Genomic DNA, 27,438 nt, shown 5'->3' on the forward strand with positions numbered 1-27,438 from the left:
TTATAATTATTAATTTCAAACTTTGTGAACAGTACCCTAAATAATAAACTTAATTTGTATTATCCCTACAAATATTATATGTAAAGAATTCAATTAGGTTTGTAGTAGACTACCTATATTATTATATATAATCGTCTGATATTGATACATTTTAAGCCAATGGTAAATAATCTGGTGTTTACCAAATTAGAAAGAATTATAATCGAAGCAAACAAAACTGTGATTTTTTTTTTATACCCGTTACTCGCAAAGTAAAAGGGTATACTAGACTATTTAAAAAGTATGTAACAGGCAAAAGGAAGCGTTTCCGACCATATAGAGCATATATACTCTTTATCAGAAATAATAGCCCACTCGATCTGGCCATGTCCGTCCATCTGTCTGACCGTCCGTATGAACGTCGAGATTTCAGCAGATTTCAGAGACAACGCCGACAAACCGCCAAAAACTGTCACTGTTAAAATTTCGGTTACGTTGCTTTTGTCACCAAAAACCTACCATTTACCGTTCCGTTACCGTTTGTGTGCACAACATTAAAGGAATTCTTTTCTCGCATTTATCGGAATTGCAGCTTCTGGCGGCGTTGTTTCGCGAGAGTTAACCAACGTAGTTAGTTTGGCGGTGAAAATTTTCGAAAACTTTCTGCGGCTTTTTAATTTCCAGACCAAAATTATTCATTGTTTCGAGTTAAACTTTATCCTCCCTGCGACTGTGCTGCTGCTGATCTTCTAATTCCAAACAAACATTTTCTGATTCCTGAATTGTCTGCTTCTATTGGTTGACGACGGAGCATTACCTCCGTTCTCCGGTGGAACACAGCGAGAGTACAATTCGGCTTAGGTCTACAAATTTTACAATTCCTATCATGTATAAAAGCGGTGTCACAGCCACTTCAAAAATATGTAAACCATTTTGTTCGATCACTCAATTAGTTAAAGTTTGTAAGTTTCTTTAGCTTGTTGATGTAAGCTTGTTAATAAATAATATAATAATACCGCCTTTTACGCCATGAAAAAATCATCATGTCGCCTGTACAAAAAAATATCAATTTCTTAATTTCCAAATTTCACCACGGCTTGTGGGCATTAGAATGGCCGTAGCCTAAATTTTTTGATATACCCAAAGAAATTGGCAAGACAAATAATAAAACAAAAAAAATAAAATTGTTTTCAAATGTGTGTGCATGGCAACTTTTATTGCTTTGTGAGAATTAGAGTGGCGTGGGCAAACTGTTTTTCGTATACCGTTAGAAATTGGTAAGATAAATGCTAATACGAAAAAATCAAAACATTTTCTTAGCTTAGTATTGGGGTGTTTATGGCCGTTACAGTGGGGGTGGCCAAAATGTTTTTTTGTGTACCGCTATACATTGGCAAGAATAATAAAACGAAAAGAATTAAAATATTTGTCTAATATGTGGGCTTGTCAGTATTAGGCGGTTTATGGGCGTGAGAATATCAGGAAATAATTTTTTATTGAAACAATGTATCCCAGTGGCGGGGCTGCCACCTGTCGCCATCGGGGATTGGCGTCTACGGTGTTGTGTTGTTATTCGTAGAAAAGCGAACAGTCTGGTAACGCGCTCGCCCTGCTGGGTGTTGTTGCTGTTCGCAGAATAACACAGGGTGCGCTTGGTACTATGTGGGTGCCCCCGTTTTTTTCTCCCTTGAAGTGAGGAGGGGGGGTGGGGCGTTGGGGCAAGTGGAAGTTGTATCCAAGTAAGTATCCACTACACCACGAGGCCCCACATGGGATAAGCCGCATCTGGCCAATCACCAGATCGGAAAAACTTACAATGATTACTGAAACTAATACGAGAAATTCAGCTCTCGTAGAAGCCCTAAGTTCCCGAGAGGAATAGAAGAAATTAAAAAAAAAAACGATGTATAAATGGTCTTTATAAAAAAAGATGTACCCAAAGTCTAATAAGGTGTATTTTCTTTTCGCAGATCTTATACAAAATTTCAAAATGCAACTCAATGCCTTGTGTATGCTTGTGGTAAGTCATCTCCTGCATCTCTTACGTTATTTATGCCAACCAATTGCTTTTCCTTATTGTGTAACAGGTTGTCTTGGCAATAGCTGTAAAAGCCCACATTCGCATTGATGAACTGGAGGTCCATTTGGAATCCAATTATAAGCCTGCATTTATTCGTTCTGCGGTGGAGAGCATCCCTTTGGATAACAACACAAAACTCCTAGTCCGTAACAGTGCAAAACCTGAGTTTGGGAACGCTTTTCTACCACTGCGGAGTGCTGTGGAGAGTATTCCAACGCCATATCAGAGCAACACTTCTAAGCTAAGAAAGAACTCTGATATACGTTCTTTTGTACGTGATGCTGTAGAGTCATTGCCAAATGATGAAGATGGGCTGGAACACATGGGATTTTCCAAAAAATATTATAATAGTGCTAGCGATGATGTTGAAGGTGTAGACCCGAAAAACAAAAAGTCAACACAACATGTAAATTTAAATCCTTGGACCATTTCCAATAAGTACGCTGCTTTTATTGCCCCCGGAAACTCAGAAGACTTTTATCCGATGTCATACCGAGCCGGCTCACCGCATCAGGAGTTGCTTAATATTATGAACATCAAACCGGTTAAGCAAACCGATAAACTTGATCGGTACGCAGAGCGGCAGTCTTACGGTGTATTAGGATACAGTAACCTGCCATATCAGCAGTCCTACGGGGCTTTGGGATTGGTAAACAGGAATGACTTTAAAGTGACTACAAAAGTTCTCTGTTACATGTCGAACTGGGCATTTTACCGAAGTGGTGAAGCTCATTTTGTGCCTGAGCAGATTGACCCTAATCTCTGCTCTGTTATTATCTATTCGTTCGCCTCCCTAGATACCGACCACCTTACCATTCGAGAATTTGATTCATGGGTGGACTTGGATAACCAATACTACCGTCGGGTGACATCGCTGGGAGTTCCTGTATTAATCGCCTTGGGTGGATGGACGGATTCTAGCGGTTCCAAGTACTCACGCTTAGTTGGTGACAATCTTAGGCGACGGGTTTTTGTATCCAGTGTGAGCAGCTTTTTATTACGTCATGGATTCAGCGGGCTGCACCTAGACTGGAACTACCCGAAGTGCTGGCAGAGCGATTGCTCAAGGGGACCGGCGACTGACAGGCCAAATCTGACCAAGCTTCTTCGTGAACTGCGCACCGAGTTTCATAGTGTAAATCCAAAGTTTCAGTTGGGAGTGGCCATCTCTGGCTACAAGGAAATTATAATGGAGGCTTATGATTTTCCCGCTTTGTCAGACATTGTAGACTATATGACAGTAATGACCTATGATTACCACGGAGCCTGGGAAAAGAAAACGGGTCATGTGAGTCCCCTTTACGGCTTATCATCGGACACGTATCCGCAGTACAATACGAACTATACCATGCAGTTACTCCTAAAAATGGGCGCCAAAAGGGAAAAACTTGTATTGAGCATTCCGTTTTACGGTCAAAGTTTCACATTGGCAAACGCGCAGCAAACTCTTGCAGGCCCAGGAGTGGCAGCCACTGGACCTGGAGAGGCCGGTGAATTGACAAAGCAGCCAGGAATGCTAGCTTACTACGAGATTTGTGAGCGCCTAACAAAGTTCAAGTGGAAGAGTGATCGGGATTTAAACCTGACATTCGGTCCATTTGCTATGCTAAACGACCAATGGGTGGGATATGATGACGTAACCAGTGTCCAAGCGAAGGCTCGATATGCGGCTAACAATAACTTTGCCGGAGTGGCAGCCTGGACCGTTGACCTTGATGACTTCCGAAACCTATGTTGCAGTGAATCTTATCCTTTACTTAGGGCCATTAACAGAGAATTGGGTCGCTTAGACTCAAACCCGCCCACTCATCCAAACTGTGAACGTCCTACATTATTGGTCCCTCCGATACCGCCCCAAATGACAACAATTAGTAGCGAGGATTCTGGAGGATTGGTACAGAATCACGATCATACAACATCCTTGCCGATCTGGGAGGACAGCAGTAGCCTCATGTTCAGTACTACAAACAATCCGAATCCTGTAAGCACCACTGCCACAAGTACCGTTCATTGGTGGAGTTCATCTACAGAACGTCCACGCGAACCGACTATGACTACGGCAAGACCCACTCATACCACAATCCCCGTTCCAGCAGTGATGTACCCAGTGGCACAGGCGTCGAATTGCAAAAGCGGCGAGTTCTACGCTGACTCAAAAAATTGTAACGCTTACTATCACTGCATTATTGCGGGAGAGTTACGGCAACAGTTTTGTCCAGGCGGTCTTCACTGGAACAACGAGGCAAAAGGATGTGACTGGCCGTCATCCGCCCAATGCTCACTTAAGATCGATCAACACCTAAGCACTTCTTATCCAAAACCGATTCAAACGTCTAAAAAGCCGGAGACGACTTTGAAGCCTAATAAGAAACCGTTAGCGACTTCCGTGCATCATCCCGTCAGTAACACCTCAAGCGGACCACAATATTTGCGTCCAACTTTTTTGGAGTGCAATGAAGGGGAGTACTACCCCCACAGAAACTGCAGGAAATATTACATCTGCGTTAATAAAGTACTAGTACCCAGTGAATGTGGCGGAGACTTGCATTGGGACGGCATCAAAAAGTTTTGTGACTGGCCTGAGAACGTACAGTGCGTTACAAGCCAAAAATATTTAAAAATAATCCAATCGAGTAGTGCCAACGAAGAGGACCCGTGCAATGGCGAAAAGCGAGTACCCTATCCGGGAAACTGTTCGAAATATCTCTTCTGCCTATGGAATCGCCTACAGGCTAGTGACTGTCCACCTGGGCTGCACTATAATGAAGTAATTGGGAACTGCGACTGGCCTGCAGCTGCAAAATGCAATCCGAAAGGAGATGAGAGCAGCGGAGAGGCAGAGATAAACGATATCTCAAAGCCTCCCAATTTTACGCATCCAATGAACCCGACAGAAAACCCCGTCCCTAAACCTCTTGATAGTTATTACAAAGTTATTTGCTACTTTACGAATTGGGCGTGGTACCGCAAAGGAATAGGTCGTTTTACTCCCGACGACATACACACGGATCTATGCACTCACATAATTTATGGGTTTGCAGTCTTAGACCATTCCGAACTTATACTACGAACACATGATTCTTGGGCCGACGTTGAAAACAAGTTTTATACGAGGGTCAGCAGCCTCAAAAGCAAGGGCATCAAGGTGAGCTTAGCACTTGGGGGATGGAACGATTCGCAAGGTGATAAGTACAGTCGCCTAGTTCGAAGTCCAGTGGCCCGAGCCCGTTTTGTGCGCCACGCCCTCGAGTTCATTGAAAAATACGGCTTCGAGGGCCTTGACTTAGACTGGGAGTACCCCGTCTGCTGGCAAACGGAGTGCAACAAGGGGTCTGCCGAGGAAAAGGAGGGTTTTACCGCTTGGGTACAGGAGCTGTCTGTAGCGTTTCGCCCTCGAGGACTATTGTTGTCGACTGCTGTATCACCTAGCAGGAAAATCATTGATGCCGGATACGACATTCCCCAGCTTTCTCGCTATTTTGATTGGATCGCTATCATGACATATGATTTCCATGGGCATTGGGATAAAAAAACAGGGCATGTGGCACCTCTGTATCATCATCCCGATGATGACTTTGAACATTTTAACGTGGTAAGCACTGGAACTTTAAAGTAAATACCTTTTTTAATTCCTTGTTTGGCAGAACTCTTCCATAAACTATTGGATGGAAAAAGGAGCTCCTTCACGAAAGTTAGTAATGGGTATTCCGCTATACGGCCAGTCATTTACTCTAGAAAATAACAACAGCAGTGGCATAAATGCCAAAGCCCCAGGACCAGGTGTAGCCGGCGAATTCACCAGAGCAGCTGGATTTCTGGCTTACTATGAGGTAACCTAATTTTGAAAACATTTACCTTAATTCAAATAACAAGAAAACAAGATAAAAGCTTTGGTCGTTTTTTCAACTATCAGATATTCGTTAAATAGCTAGTAGGAATTCCAAACTTTATTGGCTAGTTTAATGCAAAATACAAAAAGATGTATACTTAATCTTTTCTTAAATTTTGAACGTGACAGCTTTGTGGGGCTTGTGGCAGTTACATTATGATTACCGACTGTTTATCGGACGGACAGACAGACGGACGGACAGACTGAAATGGCCACACCACTGATACTGATCAAAAATATATATACTTTATAGGGTAGGAAACAGAGATCTGCATGAAAACAGTCGAAGCAGCATTTGGTACTCTTACTTAAGGTTCTGACTGACTGAGTGAGACATTAAGTAAAACGGATTTGGCATATGTGGTAAAGGCATGAGTAAAAAATTTACTATATTCAAACGGCGAAGCAATGCACAAATGAGCACTCGCGACCGAGTACTCGGAATAACCGGGACGGCTAACTGTGCGCCGCTTTTTAATACAAGACATCGAAAAATAAAAAGACATGGATTTATCATTTACTGAATGCAGAAACATAATTTTGTTTATAGTATCAGAATTGTTAAATTAATTAAATTTCTAGAATCTGAAAATGTTCTAGTATTAATGTGTTAATACACGTAACATACACGGTATCACAATGGACCTCTAATGGTCTAAGTGCGTCGGATAACCGACGGCCGGTAAAACCTAACCTAACCTAATGTGTTATTCTATTTACACATATATTATGTATCTACCTATATTATGTTGTACACATGTACGCAATTTACTAAGAACTTACGCTTTCGTTCGAACTCTGCATTCTCATCATTGCCTCTGCAAGCCATTAGAAACCGTTTGGGCACGCCGAATTGCGAGTTAGTCTTGTGAGTACTGAAATAATAATGAAATAAATAAAAATAAAATTTTGAGTAAACTCGTACTGCAAACATTTAGTAGGAAACGATATTGTAAATTTCTATCGGTCTGCAGAACAACTTTTTGCCACACCCACCCTCACGCCCACACACTGCTCAAAACTGTCACGCCCACACTTTTGAAAAATGTTTTAATATTTTTCACATTTTTGTAAGTCTTGTAAATTTTTTCTCTATTTGTCAAAAATCTATTTGCCACGCATACTCTAACGCTCACAAACCGCCTAAAACGGTCATGTGTTGAAATTTCTTTTCGCACTTCCACTAGTAACGGGTATCAGATAGTCGGGGAACTCGACTATAGCTTCTCTCTTGTTTTTCTTTTAACTTCTATTAATAGGCAAAAAAATCGTCCACTCTAATGCTCACAAGCCAAATATGGGTAGCGCACAATTTTAAAAATGTTGTAATTATACCCGTTACTCGTAGAGTAAAAGGGTATACTAGATTCGTTGAAAAGTATGTAACAGGCAGAAGCAAGCGTTTCCGACCATATAAAGTATATATATTCTTGATCAGGATTAGTAGCCGAGTCGATCTGGCCATGTCCGTCTGTCCGTCCGTCTGTCCGTCTGTCCGTCCGTATGAACGTCGAGATCTCAGGAACTAACTAAGCTAGAAAGTTGAGATTAAGTATACAGACTCCAGGGACATAGACGCAGCGCAAGTTTGTCGATTCATGTTGCCACGCCCACTCTAACGCCCACAAACCGCCCAAAACTGCCACGCCCACATTTTTGAAAAATGTTTTAATATTTTTTCATTTTTGCATTGGTCTTGTAAATTTCTATCGATTTTAAAAAAAACTTTTTGCCACGCCCACTCTAACGCCCACAAACCGCCCAAAGCTGCCACGCCCACACTTTTGAAAAATGTTTTGATATTTTTTCATTTTTGTATTAGTCTTGTAAATTTCTATCTATTTTCCAAAAAACTTTTGGCCACGCCCACTCTAACGCCCACAAACCGCCAAAAACTGTCCTTCGCACTTACACTAGCTGAGTAACGGATATCAGATAGTCGGGGAACTCGACTATAGCGTTCTCTCTTGTTTTATTTGCTTATTAGTTATTTATTTAATTTATTTATTGTTTTATAACTATTTTACTTTATTTAGGCAATATCTATCGATATTTTTACGGTATTTTTAAAGTTTATTATTGCTAAGCCTAAGATGGATACAATAGCTGCGGTTTCTGGAGCAGGCTTCTTTTGAATCCTATGGGTAGAATACTAAAAACAATTGTTTTTGTCATTTGAATATTTAAATGACAATTTGTTCTGAATTTTTTAATTGTGTATAGTTAGAATTTTAAGATATTCTTTTTACTGCTTTATATTAGATCTGCGAACGAGTTAATCGTCTAGGCTGGCAGGTGGTGCATGATGAATTTGGCCGCATAGGGCCTTATGCTTACAAGGGAACTCAGTGGGTTTCCTACGATAGCCCAGATATGGTCCGGAAAAAAGCACTCCTGGCAAGATCATTGAACCTGGGAGGGGGAATGGTGTGGGCCCTCGATCTGGATGACTTTCGTAATCGGTGTGGAAATGGCGTGCATCCTTTGCTAAGTGAAATCCACAAAGTGCTTAAGGATCCGCCTAGTTTATGGGAAATGCCGCGTAAGTTAAATAGTAAACTTTTTCAGTGTCAGTATCACTAAATTCCTATAGATGACATAGTTCCTATCGAATCGACTTCTATAGAGTACCCAGGCATTGAAGGAGAAGACCTTGAGTCTGAAGGAGAGAATCTCGAAGTGCAGTCTATTGAAGCGGTGATGCAGACCAGCAATGAAAAAGAACATGAACTCTTAGAGCCTCTACAAGAAGATATATTCGACCCAAACAACCAAATTGAGGTGGAAAACATAGAAGCTACTGATTTGGCCACGAAATTTAAGGTCGTTTGCTACTTTACCAACTGGGCTTGGTACCGGCAGAGTGGTGGTAAATTCCTGCCGGAAGATATTGATGCAGATTTGTGCACCCACATAATTTATGGCTTTGCCGTGTTGAGTCAGGAAAAACTGACGATTCAGCCTCATGACTCTTGGGCGGACCTAGACAACAAGTTTTATGAGCGGATTGTGGCTTATCGAAAAAAAGGCGCTAAGGTAACTGTGGCAATTGGTGGTTGGAATGATTCTGCAGGCGATAAGTACTCCCGACTTGTAAAGAATCCAGAGGCAAGATCTCGGTTCATTCGCAATGTCCTGAATTTTATAGAAGAATATAATTTCGACGGCCTGGACCTGGATTGGGAGTATCCCGTTTGCTGGCAAGTGGATTGCACCAAAGGGACGGCAGACGAGAAGAATGGATTCACAGCTTTGGTGCGGGAACTTTTTTATGCCTTCCAGCCCAAGGGATTAATTCTGTCGGCTGCCGTGTCCCCTAACAAGAATGTCATCGATGCTGGATACGACGTTGAGGAGCTTTCTCATTACTTTTCTTGGATATCTGTGATGGCCTATGATTACCACGGTCAGTGGGATAAGAAGACTGGTCATGTAGCTCCAATGTATGCCCACCCTGACGGAACAGTGAATTTTAACGCCAATTTTTCGATGAACTACTGGATATCAAAGGGAGCTGAGCGGCGAAAATTAGTAATGGGAATGCCTCTTTACGGCCAGTCATTCTCTCTGGCTGAGACTACTAACCACCAATTAAATGCTCCCACCTATGGCGGTGGTGAAGCTGGAGAGGCAACAAGAGCCAGAGGATTTTTGGCATTCTATGAAATATGTTTAAAAATTCGACATCATAGGTGGAACGTTGTTAAGGATAACAAGGGTCGTATGGGACCCTTCGCATATCATGGGGATCAGTGGGTTTCATTCGATGATGTACCCATGATCCGGCATAAAAGCGAGTACATCAAGGCGATGGGTCTAGGCGGAGCTATGATATGGGCCCTAGACTTGGACGACTTCAAAAATGTCTGCGGATGCGAGTCATATCCCTTGCTTAAAGCTATTAATCGCGTTCTCAGAGGTTTTGGGGGTCTTCAACCAAAGTGTTGGCTTGAACAACGCAAAAGCACAAAAAGTAAGAAACTTCTAACATTATTCTACAAAACAAGACTAATACCGTACCATTTCCGCAGAGCCAAACATCAATCCGCCCTTCAGGCCCACCATAAATGCACCACCTAGACCTAGTCTCGATTCTGTCAAGCAAAATTTAGCCTTAAATTTTATGTCCATCAAATGCAACAACAAAAACTATTTGCCGCACGAACACGATTGCACTAAGTACTATATATGCGAGCATGGAACGCACGTTGAGCGTAGGTATGTATTTCGACTATACATTGTTAAGAAGAAGATTGTATGTAATATTTAGAAAAAAGCGTTTCCGACTAGCTGAGTTCGTCTCGAGAGTTAGGAGTTAGAGGTTAATGCATGCAGACTCCAGAGACAGAGACACAGCGCAAATTTCTTGACCCATGTTGCCACGTTCACTCTAACGCCCACAAACCGCTCAAAACTGCTACACCCATACATTTGGAAAATGCTTTGATATTTCTTCAGTTGTGTATTTGTCTTGTACATTTCTACCGATATGCCCAACCACTTGCCCTTGCTAACGCCCACAAGCCGCCCAAAACTGTCACGCCAACAATTTTAAAACATTTTTATTTTTATACCCGTTACTCGTAGAGTAAAAGGGTATACTAGATTCGTTGAAAAGTATGTAACAGGCAGAAGGAAGCGTTTCCGACCATATAAAGTATATATATTCTTGATCAGGATCAGTAGCCGAGTCGATCTGGCCATGTCCGTCTGTCCGTCCGTCTGTCCGTCTGTCCGTCCGTATGAACGTCGAGATCTCAGGAACTAACTAAGCTAGAAAGTTGAGATTAAGTATACAGACTCCAGGGACATAGACGCAGCGCAAGTTTGTCGATTCATGTTGCCACGCCCACTCTAACGCCCACAAACCGCCCAAAACTGCCACGCCCACATTTTTGAAAAATGTTTTAATATTTTTTCATTTTTGCATTGGTCTTGTAAATTTCTATCGATTTTAAAAAAAACTTTTTGCCACGCCCACTCTAACGCCCACAAACCGCCCAAAGCTGCCACGCCCACACTTTTGAAAAATGTTTTGATATTTTTTCATTTTTGTATTAGTCTTGTAAATTTCTATCTATTTTCCAAAAAACTTTTGGCCACGCCCACTCTAACGCCCACAAACCGCCAAAAACTGTCCTTCGCACTTACACTAGCTGAGTAACGGGTATCAGATAGTCGGGGAACTCGACTATAGCGTTCTCTCTTGTTTTTTTTTATTTTCTTCTTTTTTTTATTTATTTCTTTTTTAATCATATTTCTATAAATATGCCAGAAAAATTTCTTGCTAATTTCTAACTAACGGGTATCTGATAGTCGGGAAATTTGACTACAGCGTTCTCTCTTGATTTCTTCTATATTTCCTAACTAACTAGTTGTGTAATCTTGTTTTCTGTTGCTCTTTTAAATTATTTTCCAAGTTTTCGCGGTCATGCATTTTTCGTCTTTGTTCGTTTTGGCCAAATTAGTATGGATCTGTGTTTGTGAGTACATATAATTAAATAATCGCAATACTCATATGTAAAAAAAATATAATTTTATTTTACTGAATGATTACAATATTTTTAGTTGAGAAGAACACCGACCGATTATAATTAGGTTTCAAACTGAACTCTGATAATTACTCTGATTTGATTGACGTTCAAGCCTCGGTTTCGAGCTTTTCTAATATGGACTTTAGACTTTAGGGTTCTGATCAAATGAACAGAGAAAGCTTTGGAGTTGCTGACACTTTCTCTTGGATTCAAGTGGATTCGCTCTTGGATACAAGTGCTATAGATTCTTATAATTTTGTTTATTGAAATCTAATACTTCTGTTTTTCGGGTCTGCGAGTCCGAGCTTTGAACGTGGGAAGGCAACGATGATGCAAGGGCTTATGCATAGATTGTTTAAATAAGACAACGGATGTTTAGTCTACCAGTGGGTGACATATCAGGTATCTGGTATCTGTTGGGTACATCTAGAGTTGTGTAGGGTGTGTGGGTGTGTTTGGGTGTATATGTTGTATGTGTATTAGTGTATAGGCATGTGCTTAAGTCTTAGGGACTTATGGATATGTCGCTCCCCAATCATTGAATTTGGCCTGTCCTCAGGTCGTTAAATTTGGATATATCATTGACGTGTAACATTGTTGGTGATATAAATCGTTTGTGTAAAATCTGCTACATTATTAGAAATTAGGAATTCATCTATTTGCATGGTACAATTTTTAATTTGAATGATGTTTTTTCCTGATATTAATATTTTGTTGTTTGTACAATCTTGGTTGACAACTGTTTCAGGAATATTCCATGTTAAAAGTATATTTGGTTCTATATAATTTATTTGAAAATTTCTTTGGGTTTTAATGTATTTGCATTGAGTTTGCTCTTGTTTAATAAGTCCAACAAAGGAGTCTTCGGACATGTTATTAATTTTTTCCTCTAACTCCTCCCTGTCGTCTTCATCTAACGTACCCAATAAGTATTTATATGCCTTCCCTACTACGTTCAAAAGAACTCTTTTGCTTCTGTTAATAATTCTTAATCCATTTATTTCCCGTTTTAGTTTATCGACTAAATATTGTATTTGAGGTACATTGGGATAGTCATTTGCTTCAGTTACTAGATTTTAAGCATTGTCTTTGTTATGTTTATACTCAAATAGTGGTATTCGTAGCTGGTTGGAATTTCCATCGTTCCGGTTTGGAATATAAGGTATCCATTTTTCGCACTTATTGGGTTTACTTCGATGTTGCTGCATTTGACCATAGTGATAAGTGATAACATGCAACTAACCTTTATTAGAAATATATTGCGTACTTTGCGATTCTCTGGCTGGTCTGGAATTATTGTATTTGCTCTTATTAATTTTTTTTTATTTCTTGAATTTTGATTTATAATGAACGATTTTCCTGCCGCGGTTTGTTTCCTCAAAATGTTTACTGTCTACTTGTTCAATCCTTCCTGTCTTTTTAAATGGATTGATGATTTTACTCTTTACGAGTGGAGCCTGTCTATATTATATATCAACTTCAAAATCATGCCTATTCTTATTAAGATATTCGATCTTATCGATTTTGTTTTGTTGTACGTTAATGTCTGGGCTTCCTGCATACAGAAGAATGTCTGCCGGAGATCGTTTTGTACTATTATCTTTAGTTTTATGATTATAGACGTATAAGATTGTTCTGAATCTTGTTAACCTATCTTCGATATTTTGTTCACTACCGATGATTCTCAGCTTTTCATTTACGGTCTTGTGAAATCTTTCTATATCAGATACACCATTTTTGCTGGTTGTTACAGAAATTTGTACGCCTTCGGATCTTAACCAGTTTTGCAAAGCTATGCACATAAAAGCTGAATCTTTGTCCGCTTTAATTTCCTGTGGCTTTCCCATATCATTGAATATTTTAGTAATGGCTCTTTTCGCTTCTAGCCAATCTCTACTTTTTACTTCAACTAGTGAGGCAAATTTTGAATAAATATCAATACAAGATAAGAAGATCTGGTTACCCATGAGATAAAAATCTATCACGTATTTTTCCCTTGTGTTAAATATTTCTGGTGTTGTTTCAAATGCCAATTTTGTGTCTTGATGTTCTGTTTTTGCCAGATTACAGATTTCACATTCATTGATAATATTTTGAATTAGTTTTTGACTATCTGGGTAATAGTATTTTTCTTTAAACCATTAATGCTTTTTCTATACCTGGATGTAAAATTTCCTTATGTCTCTTTAGGATTAAATCCTTAAATTCCGCATAAGTTATTATATCAATTAGCTTCGTGGTACATCTCAATAGTTTTGTGAAATTTTTAGGGCTTATGATTTCGGTAAATGCCCTCTGGAAGATCAGAAAATCCTCATCATAAGGGAAGTAAATTGAGCTTTTCTTGGTACACACATATTCCTTAATTAGGGTTTTTGGCGAGTTCAAGTGTCATTTCTTTATAGATTATTTTAATCGTTAGTTTTTGAAAGAAGTGGCTTACACTTGTGTCACTGTTGCCTTTTTCTATCTCTACCTGTCTAGAGAAGAAATTGATTGGTCTCTCCGTTATGGATATATAATTTAAATGATCTTCATTAGCACTATGTATAGTTGCGTTTGCGCTGTTTGCGACTTCGCCAACCATGACTTCTTCTATCTTTGTGCGGGAAAGAGCATCCGCGACATAGTTTTCTTTGCCTGGAAGATTGATTTTCCACCTTTGTAATTTCATGTTCGGTTCTTTGATATTATTGAGCCATACCAATGGCTTGTGATCACTCATTATTTCAAATGCCCTGCCGAATAAGTATGACCTGAAATATTTTGTCGCCCAAACTATAGCTAACTATTCTTTTTCAATGGTAGCATAGTTGATTTCGTTTTCATTCAGCGTTCTGCTGGCATAACAAACGGGCTTATGGTTCTGTGATAGCACTGCACCAATAGCTACATTACTCGCGTCAGTTGTTAGAGAAAAGGACTTTAAAAATCGGGGTAGATTAATATAGGATCTGAAGTTATCGAAACTTTTAGTCTTTCAATTGATTCGATGTAGTCTTTTCATTTGATATCTATTACAGCACCTTTCTTTAGTTTGAGGGTCATGGGTTTAACTATTTTGGCAAATTTGGGAATAAACTTGCGATAGAACCCACATAACCACAAAAATGATTTTATCTGTTTAGGTGTCTTAGGTAACGAAAATTTGTGATTGCATTAGTTTTGTTTGGGTTTGGTATAATGCCATTTGTTGTGACAATATGTCCCAGGAATTCAGTTTCATTTTTCATGAATACACATTTGTCTAGCTGGAACTTCAAGTTGACGTCTCTTAGTTTCCCAAAGACTTTCTTTATAAATAACATATGTTCCTCCAATAAAGTGGAGTAAACAATAATATCGTCCAAATAGACTAAACAATCTTTGTAGATCAAATCTTCCAAAAGATTATTCATACATCTCTGAAAAGTAGCTGGAGCACTCTTTAGGCCACAAGGCATACGTGTATACTCGTTATGCCCATGCTTAGTTGAAAAAGCTGTTATCTCGTTTAGATTCCTGTAATCAACTACCAACCTAAATTTTTGTTTCCCAGAGGCGTCTGCCTACTTGGGGACCACCCAAATAGGAGAACAATAAGGGGACTTCGATTTGCGAACGATCCCTTGCTCTATCATTTCTTTGATTTGTTTGTTGACTTCTTGGTCAACACTTTTGGGGTACATATAGGGTTTACGGTAAACTGGATCCTCATGCTGAGTCTGGATGACATGTTTAATAGTACTGGTGAAGGGCAAATTTTCGCCTTCCTTGTACTGAATGTCTCTATATATAGAACTTTCTCGTATAGAACTTTCTTTAAAAATTCAATTTCCTCTACATTTAGATGCTCGAGTCTATACTCGTTACATTCGCGTAACTCATTGTTGATCGCGAAGTTGACTATATCGTTTTCAACGGACATGGGATCGAGATGTGTTACATCATTATCCACTGTGTCACTAACAACTTTTGAAGTGAGGCATTTTGATAACGCGGGGTCCTTCTTCTGTTGTTGATGCTTTGGTTTAAGGCACTTAGATGCGGTCTTAACCTTTTGCATCTTTGGATGCACAAACTCCCTTCTAAACGTGTAATAATTTCCCCTTTGATTAACCGGTATGGCACGAGTGGAATACTGATTTTGATTTATTGTAGGTTGATTCGAATTTTGAGGTTGCGTATTGTTATTCTGATTCGTTCCAGGATAATAATTGCTGTGATTGTAATTTCTATTATTGTAATATTTTTGATTATTGCTTTGACATATAAATTTTATACGGCAATTTTCGATCTATTAGAGATTCAACAGTTCTTTTTAACATTTCAGTGTAATTTGATTTATCTACAGGGTCGCTTTCTAATTCTAACTTGTCAAACATAATCCAATATTGTGATTCGAGCTTCTTGATGAACTTACAGATGCTTCCGGGGTATGATGTATCCTCCAGTTGTCTTATAAGTTTTATAAAGGGCCTGCGATCCTTGAATGCCATCGCCAGGACCGTCTTTGTATCCAGCCATGTTTTTACTCTTTCTTGGGTCACGACCTCCAATGCTGCATCAACTAGTATCCGTTTTACTGCTCTTGCATCTTGGGTAGGGTATAAGTTGAGTAGCTGCTCGACCTGGTTAACAAACACAGAGAGCTTGCCAGGTGTACCATCGTAGTAGTTCAGTTCTTTAATTTGATTTAATAATTGATTTAGGTGGGTTTCCGAAAGTTGCGGAACTGCCATGGTGTATTTGTATAAGTTTCTGAATACACGGTGTTTATTTTAAATTTTGTTTTAAGTTACGAAATTAAAAAAATTAATTAATTTTGTTTTTCCGACCGCACGGGATTTTAAATTGTTTTGCAGATGTTACTGACCACGGGATTTTTTCTTGAATACTACTTTCACGTAGATTCCTTTTCGGATCTCAAAATAATTTTAGAATCACTGTTTTAATTCGCCGATCCTGGGTAGCTAGTTGTATAGCGTATCCTTCAATGGATCAGTACCGTACTAAAAGGACTCTTTATTTAACAGATCCTACGGACCGCGCCAATTAAATAATCGCAATAGTGCATTCGCTCTTGGATACAAGTGCTTATAGATTCTTATAATTTTGTTTATTAAAATCTAATACTTCTGTTTTTCGGGATTGCGAGTCCGAGCCTTGAACGTGGGAACGCAACGATGATGCGAGGGCTTAAGCATAGATTGTTTAAATAAGACAACGGATGTTAAGTCTACCAGTGGGTGACTTATCAGGTATCTGGTATCTGTTGGGTACATCTAGAGTTGTGTAGGATGTGTACCCACACACCCGTGTTTGGATGTACATGTTGTATGTGTATTTGTGTGTAGGCATGTGCTTAAGTCTTAGGGACTTATGGATATGTCACTATATATATGAAATAGATATAGTGTGCGAGTTAGGATAAGTGAATTAAGTGATTCTCTCTAAAGTGTTTCTCCGTAGCTTTGTAGATTAAAAATGTGGGAGATTTTGAGCATCTCTTCTAACTTTGCAGCTAGTATCGTGAGATAACTACTAACTAGATTCTACAAATAGTATGTAACAGGCAGAAGGGAGCTTTTCTTACTATATAAAGTATATATGTATATCCTGGATATGGTGATAAAATGTGCACAATTTTTCAAAAAGCTTGGGTATACCCAACTTGGAGATTTTTCTGTAACCGCTTGCATCTACCTTTTGTTACCTTTTACAAAGAACACCTTCCGCATATGGGGGAACTTTAAAGATTCTAGAGATGCCAAAATCACCTACCAATTGGTTCCTATCGAAAAGCTTTTTTAATAAGGGATAGCTGAAAAATGATTTGGATATTCTGGAATTTTAGAAGACGGCGGAATATTAAAGCACATAATATAAGTAGAGTTATCGGGAAATGACTGCTTTACGCATACGAATTCTACGTTATGGGACTCATCATCTCTGACGTGAGGGTAGACCAGTCCGCACTTCAAACTCCACCTTCCCGCCTGAGGGGCGATCATGCCGGAACCGCCTTTTTAAAGAAAAAAGTACAACTAGTTGTAAGTTTTTTGAAGAGGAAAAAAATAGAAGTAGAAGAGCAGGATGGTGCAGTGGTCTGACCACGGGAAGGAAATTTTTTTCCTAGAGGATCTTTCATAAAGAAAGATCAGAATGAACAGAACATATGTTCGAAAAAAGTTCATTAGGGCAGGTTATCTTGTAAGATGAATGGTCCCTAGCGTAAGAAAAGTTAAATTTTTCCACTTTTAGGCTATCGGCCTTTGTGGTGGTAACCTAATCGGGATAGGCGGAATCACTGGTTGAGAAACCAGTGCAGACAAAATGGAATCTCTAGCAATTCGAAATTGGACTTCCTCCATAACGGACTAATCATGTTCGGACGCCAGAACCCGTACAGCAAGAGCGCCGTCAGAAAGCTTAGTACCTATGATTTTTTGTGGGAGATCAAGAGAGCGTCTGCGTAGGGCAGTTTATGTGCATACAAGACAACTCCAAACAGCACCACGGACAACGCACAAAAAGAGAAAAAAACAAGAGAGAACGCTATTGTCGAGTTCCCCGACTATCTGATACCCGTTACTCAGCTAGTGGAAGGGAGAAGGAGAGTCTTAAACACCGTTTTTGGCGGTTTGTCGGCGTTAGAGTGGGCGTGGCAAAACGTTTTTTGGTAAATCGATAGAATTTTACAAGACTAATACAAAAATGAAAAAATATCAAAACATTTTTCAAAAGTGTGGGCGTGGAAGTTTTGGGCGGTTTGTGGGCGTTAGAGTGGGCGTGGCAACATGAATCGATAAACTTGCGCTGCGTCTATGTCTCTGGAGTCTTTATGTTTAATCTCAACTTTCTAGCTTTTGTAGTTCCTGAGATCACAGCGTTCATACGGACGGACAGACAGACGGACATGGTCATATCGACTCGACTATTGGTCCTGATCAAGAATATATATACTTTATCTGGTCGGAAACGCTTCCTTCTGCCTGTTACATACTTTTCAACGAATCTAGTATACCCTTTTACTCTACGAGTAACGGTAATTATACAGACGTACAGTAATTATACAATTCTCAAAAAAAAGGGGTTCATCAATTTGTATAAAAAAAAAACGCTCAAATCAAAAGCGATTCACTCGTAAAGCGAACTGAGTTTTAATATAGTAACTAACTAAATATATTAACTTTTGACAGAAGAATTCTGGGCGCAAAAAAAAACACGGCGGTTTGCTTTGAAGTCATTAAAATAATTTATCATTTATCCACTTCCATTATTTAGCCAGCACCTGCATAAGGGTTCAAATATTTAATATAACAAATTAATTAAGATAAGATGATATTAAATAAATAAACTAACATACTTCTCCGACTGCAAGGCTCTTATTAAGTGATGTTTAAGTAGTTTTTATATAAACTCATTAATATATTTAATTTAAAAATTTCAATAATGTATGTTAAGATAAAAAAAAATGTTTCTAGTTTCAGTGTTTCAAGTGCACAAATTTGATCATTTATAGGAATAATATTCATATTTAAAATTTAAAGATCTTCCAGATTCGTCGCTTGCACGTTGTGCTGAAAGGTATGCAACCTGATGGGAATCTCTCTGAAATCACAGAGTCATAATTTTCTGCATAAACTGTGAGGAACATAATGTATTCGAAAAAAAACACTCTTTAAGGTCAAGTTAGAAGCGGCTAACAAAACCTTGTAAACAATACGAAGTTCACTCGATATACAAACTGCAATACTTCTGGAATCGTAAAATTACCATTAAAGATCCGCACAAGCGATTCCAGAAGTATGTCGACCAGGTTTTACTGCACTCTAAGCCTCCGAGACTTAAAACTGTGCTCTGTTAATAAGAAAATCCTTAAAATTATAAAGTATGGAAACTGGAGGAAACCACATTGCACAGTACAATGGCAGTACAGATAACGAGGAGCTGAAAAGTTAGATGCAACGTGCGTCAACGTCTCGATTCAAAAATTACAATATACTGAATCGCAAACGACTTCAGAAGTTTTATTTGCAAAAGCAGGTTGATCATCATTAAATCTTTCGTTTGCTACCACACAAGCAACCAGGCAGTCAGACAGATTATAAAAAGCTTCTCGACAGTGACCTAAAATTATTCTCGCAATATAATAATTGTAAAAGCGCGTATATTCTTAGCTGGTTACATACCAGTTCAGACCCATTAAAATCCAAAAAGTCACTAGGCGCTGTGTCCAAAATTAAAACAAACAAGAGAGAACGCTATAGTCGAGTTCCCCGACTATCAAATACCCGTTACTCAGCTAGCGACATTGCGAACAAGAAATTTTTACAATTATCTTGAATATTGATAAAAATAGGTAAAAAAATAATTAAATGAAAAAATTTTAAATGTTTCAAAAGTGTATGCGTGACAGTTTTAGGAGCTTTAAGGGTGTTGGAGTTGCCGTGGGCATGGGTCAATGGCATGGCTGCGTCTATGGAAGTCTGCATGCTGAATGTTAATTTATACCTGCTTCTTATAGACCAATGATCTTATTCTGGTGTCCCAAAAAAGGCTATAACGAGTTTAATCGCTATCCCGGCACATCGATTTGCCTTTCACTATAGAGCTATATAGCAAGTTTACAGAAAAACGAACGGCAAATCGGGAATACTGCAGTAAGATATTTCATGACGTTACTAACCCTGAATAACATTCAAATATTACAAGCCATCGATATAACGTACTTTGGCGTCCACCTAGACCGTCGACATACATTACATACATAAAACTAAAGGCTTATAGCCTCTATTTGCTTATAAACATCACCCTTCTGCTTGAACTTCCTGTTTACAAATCTACGCAAGTAGCAGTAACATCAATATCAATCCAAAGTCCTGATAAGTATCTTTGGGGCACTACGGAATATTTGAATCGACAGTCATAGAGAACTTGGTATCTAACCCGTAAAAAATTAAATATTCAAGCACTCAAAATTAACACTTTATCAAAAAGATCTGGCAATGGGTCTACCCCGGAATCCTAACCAAACCGGCCAACTACGTAACTATTAGAGACACTAAGTTGTAACTGCTACTAACAGTGACTAATAGTAACAGTGACTTTGGTGTCTGCATATATTTAAATTCATATTATGCCAAAGTCTTTATAAAAAGTGGGCGTAACAAAAAGTTTTTTGGAAAATCGAGAGATATTTACAAGACTAACAAAAATGTGAAACAAAATATAAAAAGATTTTTCAAAAGTGTGTGCGTGGCAGTTTTGGGCGGTTTGTGGGCGTTAGAGTGCGCGTGGCAAAACGTTTTTTGGTAAATCGATAGAATTTTACAAGACTAATACAAAATGTGAAACAAAATATAAAAACATTTTTCAAAAGTGTGGGCGTGGCATTTTTGGGCGGTTTGTGAGCGTGGCAACATGAATCGATAAACTTGCGCTGCGTCTATGTCTCTGGAGACTTTATGCTTAATCTCAACTTTCTAGCTTTTGTAGTTCCTGAGATCACAGCGTACATACGGACGTACAGACGGACGGACAGGCGGACATGGCCAGATCGACTCGGCTATTGATCCTGATCAAGAATAACATACTTTATATGGTCGGAAACGCTTCCTTCTTAAATACATTTCAACGAATGTAGTACTGGACGAGTAACGGGTATAAATACCGGGTTTTATATCATTATCCGTTTGCTTCATAGAGTAAAAAGTATAAAGAAAAAAAATTATTTTGTATTTATCGATTTATTTTTTCAGCTGCCCTCTGGGACTTCAATGGAATAAAAACTACTGCGACTGGCCTACCAATGTCCAATGCTCATTGCAATCAGACCAGAGAATTTTGGAGCCATCGATAAATCGCCAAAGTCCTACAAGCGCCATCACAGAGCCTTCAATTACCAATAACGCATACAAAGTAGTTTGCTACTTTACGAACTGGGCATGGTATCGCCCGTCCCACGGCAAGTATGTGCCTGAGGATATAGACGCTAACTTTTGCACCCACATCATATACGGCTTCGCGGTGCTCGACAGCAACTCGTTAACCATTAAAACGGATGACTCCTGGACCGATATTGACAACCGTTTCTATGAGCGTGTTGTAAAATACAAGCAAAGAGGCCTTCGAGTCATGCTAGCCATCGGTGGATGGAATGACTCGATAGGCAGCAAGTACGCACGCCTTGTACTCGATCCACAGTCCAGGAGGCGCTTTGTCGCGAGTGTTTTAAGTTTTTTGGAACAATACGGGTTTGAGGGTCTGGACTTAGCCTGGGAGTTCCCGGTGTGCTGGCAAGTGGACTGTGACAAAGGTAATCCCGCGGAAAAGGAAGGATTTGTTGCTCTTGTCAAGGAACTGTCGCAAGCCTTTAAGGAAAAAGGCCTTATTCTTTCGGCAGCAGTCTCGCCCAGTAAAATGGTTATTGATACCGGATACAACGTGTCTGAGCTCTCTCCACACTTTGACTGGGTGGCCGTCATGACGTACGACTTTCACGGGCACTGGGTTATGCGGACTGGCCAAGCATCCCCGCTCTTTCACAAAGTGGGTGACGACGCAAACTTATATCTTAATGGAAACTTCAGCATCCACTACTGGTTGGAACGAGGTATTCCACGGGAAAAGCTGATTATGGGAATGCCAATGTACGGTCAGACGTTCACGCTGGCTGACCAAAACCGCCGGTCCTTAAATGATAAAACAGTGGGTCCTGGCAAGGCAGGAACCTTTACTAAAGCGAATGGGTTTTTGGCATTCTATGAAATCTGCGAAAAAGTCGGTAATGGTGACTGGGAAGTGGTGAGGGATAAAGAAGGTATATTCGGATCCTATGCATACAGTGGCAACCAGTGGATATCATACGATGATGTGACAACTATTCGAAGAAAAGCTCAGTTTATTAAGAACATGCAGCTAGGTGGTGGCATGATTTGGGCTCTCGATTTAGATGACTTTCGTGGCCTTTGCGGTTGTGGCAAGCACCCATTACTCCGGACTCTAAATCAGGAGCTGCTAGGCATTTCTAGACAAAAGGCTAAGGATTGTACTTAATAATTTTTGCAAACAAGCTTGGCTTGTAATCTATTTTAATTTATTTTATAAAACCACATATTTATAAATAAAACTTTTTAAATAAAGAGTTTTAAAACATTTCAAATCGATGAGCTCATTAGCAATATAAAAATTGGGATAAAGCGCTTGAGCTTGCTCTTTTTCTATGAAAACAAAATTTTGTGACACCACGCCTTTTGCAGCACACACAATACAATTCGTAATAATATTAGTGTAAGTTGAGTATGACAATTTAGGCAAGTCCGTTTCATTTATTTTGCGAAGGATATATATTGGGATATACCTCTGTTATTATTGCCCCATTAACTCATTCAGTACGCGTATTTGCACTCGAAATTTAATTTTTTGTTTTAAATAATTTGCGTTAGCTTTGCATAGAAAATTTATAAAATTCCTTTATTACTGTATCATAAAATATTGAATTATAATCATATTTGATTTATAATTTGTTATATGGGAATACATTCTCAAACAACACACAAAAATTAGACCATGATAACATATTCCTAAAGTTTATGGGAGAAAAGAAGGAAATAGCAAATGTGTTTGTTAAAGGCGAAAGGTAGATGTCAAGTGGATTGCATTAACCAAACACCTTAATGATGAAAGTCTATAAATGACATCTCCGGATGGAAAAAGGTAAGCTTACATTTGTGCACTTAAATTTAAATATCTTCAAACATTTTCACAATGTGACAAGCCCTTATATTTCCTATACATTTGGGTGCAGAAGAAAAGAAAGCATTGAATCTTTTAATAAATCTTAGCAATGAATCGATTTTCTGAATATAATACTACTAACAGAGTTAAAACCATTATAATTTATTATCAATAAATTATCAACCAATAACGTTTTCCTGATTTTTTGTATTTTAGAATACTTACAAGTTCCAATTTTTTACTATTTTGTAAATAAGCGTAACAAACTGCCGGTTGAGCTTCCGCTAAACATCTGCCATCTTCGCCATTCATTGTTGGTCAAATTTATGTAGCAAAAATCTGTCAAAAAACTGATTTATACGAGTGCTTTTATTTTACAATACCCCGTTAGAAATTTACTAGCTCTGCCCAGCATCTGATGTCAATTTAAAAATATTTGAAAATAAGTGTTTTTGTCTTCTTGCTTCGACTTCTTGCATACAATTGTATACAATTGCTTTATTAAAAACCAGAACAGGCAAAAATGTTATCAGCCTAAAGACTAAAAAACAAATGCTTTTGCTCAAAGCGTCAACCTCTCAAACATTTTTTTTATCGGTTTTAAGGATACTTTTATAGAATATCCCTAGCGAATAATGAACATTTTCTGTAAAATAAGGTCACTGTTGTCAAATTAAGTTTTGAGTGAAAATTGGATAAAGAACAAAAAAAAAGTGATCACTTTGGGAATTATAGTTAGGAACTTGAGATATAGCATGCAACTCTAGTGACGTCTATGCGCGATTGTTTCAGAATGTTGCCACGGGCACTATAACGCCAAAGCAAATTTGTTTTTAAATTTCAATCAATATACCTAAGATGAACACCAAACATACACCAAGAAAACTCTCGATTGTTGCTAAGATCGGCAGCTAAAAAAAGATTTGCAGCAATCCGATGAATTGAGGGTGTGTAGCTAGAGACCGCTAGAAATTCGTACTGGTCGGAAAGGGTTTCACACCCAGGGATTCCAGTTGTCTCGATTAGTTTAATGCATCAGTGGAGTATTAAGTCCGGGTTACCCGCTCAAGTTGTGTCTGCAGAAATAAAACCTGAAGTAAAATTCCATTCACTAAAAAAAAAATTCGTTCCCCTGATCAATGTTCATTTAATGTGTTGTATTTTACATAAGAAAAAACAAAAGACGATAACATAAAATATTCTCTTTCTTGCGTTCTCCAAGTCACATCCGCCGTCCTACAAGAAAGCCACCTAGTCCCATTCCTTTTTACCTTTTTCATTTCCTTAGTTATATAACATTTGCGTGTATTTATGTTCGCATACAATGTGTAGTGCGCTCGATCTAAACTCTATCTAATACATATATATATTAAATATCTTTATCCAATATGAATTTAACCCTATAGGTACGAATGTAATAAAATATACATATATAGCAGCCCTCGTATACTTGTGTTTTGACTAATTTTCTAAGCCGCTTTTCACTTCGTAAGGCCAGCTTTAAATTATACTTCATAATGTTTTCGGATTAAGTTTTTCATAATATTTTGCAAACTAAAACCGAAAGGATGGAAATTTAATGACAAGTAGAATGATTTACAATGAAGAGAAAAAAAATCAATTAAAAACAACACTTAACTTACAACATTGAAAATTATCATCATACTAATCTACCTAAGCAGCACACATTAATAAAAAGTTAGGATAATGTGACTAAATAAAAAAAAAAAAAAGAGACGCAGATAGAAAAGTTAAAAAATAAACAATCTACAAATAAATATTCTAACTGCAAACAGTATTAGTTTTTTTTAGTCATTCGCCTATCCCACATAGACAATGAATATAAGATTCGAAGATAAATTATTATGGAAAAATAAATTAGTTAACTAACAACACAAACAAAAAATAGAATAAAAAAAAAAAAGATTATTAAGATATGATGTACTAGATAAAATGTTTTCTAGAATGGTATTATTATAACTTTTCTTTTGCACACATTATGAAAATTGAATTTTTTAAATTTATTGATTTTGTTTCGCACCAGGTTAATAAAATTATAATTCGTTTAAATTATAGAAATTATTAGTATATAAGTTAACACGAGCAAGTCAAAGGGGTGCAACGACCTGCCGAAATGCCATCCAAGACCGCATGCGCCAACAATAACATTGACGACGCTGAGCGAGCCCAGTAACGCATTTCGCTTAGCGAAGGCGATGTGCAAGAGTATTTAGTTCGTAATTGACCAATTGATTGATGAAAAAGATTCGTAATTGATGAAGAGCAGTTGGCTCTAATAAAATAATACAAACTTAATTGATTTAATTTATAAAGTATATACATACATTTATAGGAATATACTTAGAGAAACAAAATACTAATAATTATTTTATACCTTTTAAAATTATAATTATCTTTTTCACTTTATGACTTCCTTTTTACCATTGTTATTATTAGTATTAATTTTTTAAAATATATCAGCCCTCGCCTGACGTTATGCCTATACGAATTAAACTTAATTAAATTGCCTAATACTCAAAAAATTAATCATCATTCTCGAGAATTCAATTCTCTGGATTCCGCTCTCGAGATTCCATCCTCGGGATTCTATTCTCGGGAGCTCTATTCTCGGGCGGAATCATACTCAAGTGAAGACTGTCTTAAGCGCCAAGAACTTCGGTCTAAATTTAAGTGCCGAGAGAAGCGAAGACCCAATCCTGCAAAAAACCCCAGGGTACCAGGATTTAGATTAAAAGGATTTAGAAGCGATCAGTACAGCGGGACCATCACCATACCCTGGTGTTGGGTTCTGGGGGTTGCTGTCCTGGAATTTTCCTAATCGGCTGAAATATAAACACTCGCAAGAAAGCGAACACTTGACTTTTCGTAAATGCGCGGGCGCGACCGGGCGTATGTTTATTCGGCGAAAATAGGTTTTACACTGAAGCTTATTCTAATTAGCTAGGCTCTTCCAAGAGCAGCGGAGACTCCTTGGAGACTCTGTGGTGAAGAGCGAGAGAGCGGAGTGACAGTCCAAACCCCGTAACATGGACATTCCGCCCCCCTTGCAATCACTGGGGTTGCAACATAGCCATCCTACGGTAGGCTGCAGGCACCGGACACGATCCACCCAAGGTCAGGAATACGGATTGGATGACCTTTGGATAAACGTCTGCTCCCAGGACCATGGAGACGGGTGCAGGCCGATGGAACTGGTCATCAGCCAGCATGATGTCCTGGAACTTGGACACACCTGTGTCGCTCAATGCCTGGACAGGTGTGCGGATCTGCACACTGCGCTCGATCTTAAGTACGACCTCTAGTTTCGTGCGTCGACCCTGGAGCGAATCGTCGTCGTGCAGACCTTCTTGTCGCCAACGTTGGTCATCGGAAGCGTAAAAGCTGACGCCAACGAAGCGTCGATGCAGCTCATGGGAGTGCACGGATCGATGAGTGCTGCGGTCTCGAAGGTCTTCGTTCCGGTCTCCAACTTGACCAGCGCTGTCGGAAGGATGTTCACGCTGTGGCGTTGCAGCAGCGACGAGAGCGATGGACCTGGCGTGGTCGATTCCGGGCGTTGTGGAGGTGAACTCCTACGCTGAGTTGTCGGATTTTAGCGGCGGGAACGCTGGGACGAGTTGGCACGTGTGGTGGGATCGGTCGCACTTCTTGCAATGATCACCGCTTCGGCAGTCTCCCGTTGAATGCTCGTGAGCGAGTCAATTGGCGCAGTAATTGTCAATGAGGACTGCTTGCAGACGCTTTTCAGGGCTGAGCTTTAGGAACCTCGCGCACTTCCGAAGAGGATGGATACCGCGGCAGACTCGGCCACGGTAGGATTGAATACCTCGGGTACGTCTTCTCTCCAAGGCACGAGCACTGCGTGCGTTTTGTTGACGAGGGGCCATGCTGCGTGTAGTTGAATGCCGAAAGGAGATCGAAAACGAAATGATTTACTGTGGAGATTCGGAAGACTCCATCGGCAAAAGCACCACTTTTGCCACTGGACGTTTAACAACTCCAAGTGCAGTACGGAGTACTCCACGTGCAGTATGTCCTCGGACATAGGAGAGAGCGGCCTGGAGTTAAGGCATGCTTCTATTTTTGCCAAGAGCGTGGAGAGCTCTTCGAACGTGTATTTTCGTGTGGCAGTGCATTTGTAAAATAGCGTCTTAAAACTTTTTACTCCTGCTTCCCAAAGGCCTCCCATATGGGGTGCCTCCGGAGGAATAAAT

At 39.2% G+C, this 27,438-nt stretch overlaps 1 protein-coding gene across 5 annotated transcripts in view; it reads left to right on the forward strand.

The window, feature by feature from the left end:
- LOC6539248 (probable chitinase 10) overlaps window positions 1-22,621 on the forward strand; it is a 41,520-nt gene extending 18,899 nt beyond the window's left edge. For 2 of the 5 annotated variants that reach the window (XM_015189754.3, XM_039372187.1), the window contains 7 exons: window positions 1,950-1,999; window positions 2,067-5,651; window positions 5,704-5,889; window positions 8,211-8,490; window positions 8,542-9,921; window positions 9,980-10,166; window positions 21,226-22,621. In XM_015189754.3, the coding sequence (XP_015045240.1) occupies window positions 1,970-1,999; window positions 2,067-5,651; window positions 5,704-5,889; window positions 8,211-8,490; window positions 8,542-9,921; window positions 9,980-10,166; window positions 21,226-22,522 (6,945 nt within the window). In that variant the 5' untranslated portion in view covers window positions 1,950-1,969 and the 3' untranslated portion in view covers window positions 22,523-22,621. The remainder of the gene's footprint in view (window positions 1-1,949; window positions 2,000-2,066; window positions 5,652-5,703; window positions 5,890-8,210; window positions 8,491-8,541; window positions 9,922-9,979; window positions 10,167-21,225) is intronic. The other 3 variants (XM_002086110.3, XM_015189756.2, XM_015189755.2) reach the window with 3 other exon arrangements.
- The last annotated feature ends 4,817 nt before the right edge of the window (window positions 22,622-27,438 follow it).

The sequence above is a fragment of the Drosophila yakuba genome, chromosome 2R, assembly GCF_016746365.2.
Source record: "Drosophila yakuba strain Tai18E2 chromosome 2R, Prin_Dyak_Tai18E2_2.1, whole genome shotgun sequence".
Lineage (NCBI taxonomy): Eukaryota > Metazoa > Arthropoda > Insecta > Diptera > Drosophilidae > Drosophila > Drosophila yakuba.